Source organism: Egretta garzetta, unplaced genomic scaffold (genome assembly GCF_000687185.1).
Source record: "Egretta garzetta isolate BGI_Z169 unplaced genomic scaffold, ASM68718v1 scaffold527, whole genome shotgun sequence".
Classification (NCBI taxonomy): Eukaryota; Metazoa; Chordata; class Aves; order Pelecaniformes; family Ardeidae; genus Egretta; species Egretta garzetta.
In genome coordinates, this window is record NW_009260359.1 from 399,087 (window position 1) to 403,256 (window position 4,170).

A 4,170-nucleotide genomic window follows, 5' to 3' on the forward strand; every position below is an offset into this window, starting at 1 on the left:
GGGCGGTGCGGAGGTTGTGAGGGGAAGGGCTCGTGTCTCGGGAACGGCCCGCCCCGCGCTTCGGCGCCCGCGTGGCTGGGGGTGAGAGGAGAGCCGGCGTGAACCGAGCGTGCTGGCGTTTGCCGTGGTGTGGGGTTCGGGGGGGCTCTGGGGGTTGGTGGTTTGCTTGGGTCAGGTTTTTCCTCAAGTGACCGGGTGGGAAGCCAACGGCTTTTCACCTACGCGGGTGCGCTGAGCGTTCTGGTCACTTGTGTGTAACTTTGGTTGCAGTTGCATAATGGCAGAAGCTGCCGTCTCTCCGCTGAAGCACTTCGTGCTGGCTAAAAAGACAATCACTGCCATCTTCGACCAGCTGCTGGACTACGTCACCGAGGGAGCCGCTTTCGTGGAAGGTTAGCTCTCGCCTTAAACCCGAGGGTCTGCGCTGTTCCTTGGGCTGTGGTTCACGGCAGCGCAGCGTTCGTGGCGGTGTATGTCAGTATGGTGTCTGTGTGGGCAGCCACCTTCAGATATAGTCACGTTTTTCATTTGACATTGAGTTTTTTTTCAACTTAGGCTAGCAGGAACGCCTAGGATGGTTACATACATGAAAAGCTGATTGCATCGCTTGGGCTGGTACCCTACCCTCCTTTCCACAAGGCTTAACCACCCCAGCATTTATCATAGAATGTTTAGGGTTGGAAGGGACCCCTAGAGGTCATCTAGTCCAACCCCCTGCAGGAGCAGGGACACCGCTAACTAGATCAGGTTGCTCAGAGCCCCGTCCAACCTGGCCTGGAATGTTCCCAGGGATGGGGCATGGGGCCTCCACCCCCTCTCCGGGCAACCTGTTCCAGGGTTTCACCACCCTCATTGTAAAGAACTTCTTCCTTATATCTAGTCTAAACCTACCCTGGTTTAGTTTAAAACCATTACCCCTTGTCTTGTCACTGCTGGCCCTACTAAAAAGATTTTCCCCGTCTTTCCTATAGGCCCCCTTTAGGTACTGAAAGGCCGCAAGTCCAGTTGCGGTTTCTTTCACATAGAACAAAGGGCAAACAGGTTCTCCCATTATTCGGTAGGAAAGCAGATCAACTTGGCGTAATGCAAAGAACCGCTGGCTACACCCTCAGAAGTTTTAGCAGCGTGGAGGCGTGTGCATCGTCCCAGGGAGGTGGTTGCTCATCGCCCCAGTGAGCTCTGACGGCCCAGCCTAGCTGGCGCATCCCTGAGAGGTCCCGGCTTTCCTTTCTGAAGGAAGCAGCGGCGCGGGGAGCGGGGCAGGTCGGCACAGCCAGCTGTGGTCACAGGGTTATTGAATCCAGCAGTTAGATCGTTGATTAATCTGGAGTGATTTATGTCACGATTTCACAAGCGCTTGTGGTGGAGTGGTCAGATGACAGGGGCTAATATCGGCGCCTGTAGCGGGGGTTGTTGGGTTTTTTTCCTTACCGCTGTGTAATTAAGATTTACTTGGCACGCAAAGTACTGACAATCTGATCTTGTATCCTGGAACACGTATTCTGTATGTTATTAGATCCATCATTTGTGTGCATGGATAGATCCATCATTTGTGTGCATGGATAGATCCATTATTTGTCTTGGGGAGGTCCGAGTTCGTCATCATCTTCTCCAGAACAGCTTTTCTTTTTTTAACGTGGTGGGTTTGTTTGTTTATTGTCTTTTTTTTTTTTTTTTTTTTTTTTTTTTTTTTTTAACTGGACTATTACTGTTGAGAACTTTTGTTTATGTTGAATCACAAGTACTGAAAAACTAAACTCTTTTATGTTATTCTTTTTCTATGTGTAGCAACGTACAGAAACCCCGAGCTTGAACATGTAGCAACAGAAGACGAACTAGCAAAAATACAGGCATATAAAAATAAGTTAGCAGTCATCGGTGAGGTGCTGTCACGGAGACACATGAAAGTGGCGTTTTTTGGCAGGTAATGAATGGAATTACCAGAGCTTAATTTGATTTCTATTTTTTTTTTCTCTTGCAGGGCTTAGTGTTTGTATTTTAAATGCCTTGAAATTAGTGATTCATCGTAGAATTATTGTTTGAAATATAATACATAACCCCATGCTCACTCTTACCTTAATATGATGCTGAATATTTCTTTGATGCCATCTTGCTTCGTGACTGTAGGTTAATTATGTGTGTCGTTATGTGTTTTTCATTGATAAATTTTGTAAAATAAGTATCCTGTATAGATCCATTATTCGACTTAGGAGGGTCCAAGTTTGTCATCATCTTCTCCAAAACAGCTTTGTTCTTTTTAAGGTGGTGGTTTTGTTTGTTTAATGTCTGTGTTTTACTGGACTATTGCTGTTGAGAACTTTTTATGTTTGATCACAAGTATTGAAAAACTAAAGGTCGAGCTATTTGTTTCCCTATATAAGCAGCTGAAGAAAACCAGAGACGGTTGCCTTGTTGGTTGTGTTGTTGGTCTGACAGGTCTGTGTGGTGATCCTAAGGGGTAACATAACGGCGTACCGTACGGCTTACGGATCAGTCTGAATGAAGCGACAAATTTCCGTTTTCCTGAATCACTCATTAGGAGGAGTCCTACTTCACAGTCCTTGGTGTATTACTGCAGACCAAGCGTCGAACCGTTCGCGTGTTTAGACAGCATCTCCAAGTTATGGGTGATTTAAACTCACCGCTGTTCTGGAGAGGAAAAAAGAAAAGTGTTCTCAGTATTAGAGAATTTTTAACTTTGGTCAGCTTGGGATCATCACAGCTATGGTTTTTTATTCTTGTATCAGGAAAAAAGGGAGTTAAAAAGAAAGGTATTTGTTGCACCTGAAATGTGTTACTGCGTAAGAAGTATTGTAAAGAGATGCTGGCAGGTGTATAGGCCCGAAGCGCTGAGGTTTTACGTCTCTGCTTGTACGTATTGTGGTTTGTATTTCACTCTCATCATAGTGGAAAAGTCTTTTTTCCAGTGAGAAATTCTGGTTGGGTCTTAACGCTCCCAATAAATGTCTGCATTCCAAACACTGTGCCATTCTGTTCCTGTAAAATTTGGAGGGCGCAGAAAGATGATGAAAGTCTGCCTTACCGAATGTGAAGTCGGACATAACATAGTGAAGTCCTTCTAAAAGACTATGGTTCCAGTGCTTCCAAATGCTTTTATGTGCCTGGTTAGTCTGGGGTCTGTTAGTCCGCTTTGCTTCAGGCAGAGTGATTTTTCTGTGCTTAAATTTAAACACGCAGTTACATTATTTTTTCTGCAGTATGCATCTTCATGGTTTAGCTCTATAAATTCTATGATAGTGTTGGAAAAAATGTGTGTAACAGTGGTGTTTACCTTCATTTTGCTAAAAGTAGTTCAGCTATTTAAAGAAAAACAGTAAGAGGATCCGGGATAAGGAAATTAGTTATATCTCAGCCTTGATATTTCACCAAGTTAAAAGTTGAATACATTTACAAGCTGTGATGTGTGATAAAAGTTGCTTTTGCAAAGGGCAGAAGTTCAGAGCTGGAAGAACAGAATTTAATTCTCCCTCTGACTTTTGGAGTAAATTTGTAAACTGTTGTACAGTGAGCACTGAACTTTTTCTAGAAGTAGCAGCTCAAAAACGAGTTACAGTTTACGTAACTTCATACTGTTGTGTAATCATTAAACCTCAAATATTTATGGGTGAGGGGTAGAGGGTTAAAGCGAAGTAGGACATTGCTGAGAACTTCCAAGTTCTTGATTTAGTGACCAGTTCCTTTTAATCAATGGGGTTTTAGTTAATTTAGCTGCCTCTTCCTTCTGAAATAAGGACAAGACTAAGTTTTGTTATTAAAGGCAGCATTTGCATTATAAGGATTACGCACAAGAAATAAATTTGAGGGGTTTTGCACATTGTTACGCATCTCACTGTAGGAATCTCCATTCAGTTGAGATTACCATCCGTTAAGTTGTCGTGAGTTGACGTTGCTGGGTGGGATGAGAATTCTGCCCCTCATCTCATGCCTAGAAGACTCGGAAGCAGCGGTTCCTTTCTGACTGGTGACGATCCAAGATTTTTCTAAAGACAGGTTAAGTTGCTCAGCTGGTAATTTCATGAGCGTTTTCAGGAGTCACCATTGATTGCCCCCATAGAGGGTCATCCTTCACAGCCCTTGTCATGCAGCATTCTCCTTGTGTCTTCCTCCAGCATCCCTGGCATTCCTTTAGGTTTGCTGTGCGCAGGAATG

At 44.2% G+C, this 4,170-nt stretch overlaps 1 protein-coding gene across 2 annotated transcripts in view; it reads left to right on the forward strand.

Moving 5' to 3' along the window:
* MFN1 (mitofusin 1) overlaps positions 1–4,170 on the forward strand; it is a 29,540-nt gene that overhangs the window by 4,026 nt on the left and 21,344 nt on the right. For both annotated transcript variants that reach the window (XM_009642983.2, XM_035898447.1), the window contains exons 2-3: positions 271–392; positions 1,789–1,924. In XM_009642983.2, the coding sequence (XP_009641278.1) occupies positions 278–392; positions 1,789–1,924 (251 nt within the window). In that variant the 5' untranslated portion in view covers positions 271–277. The remainder of the gene's footprint in view (positions 1–270; positions 393–1,788; positions 1,925–4,170) is intronic.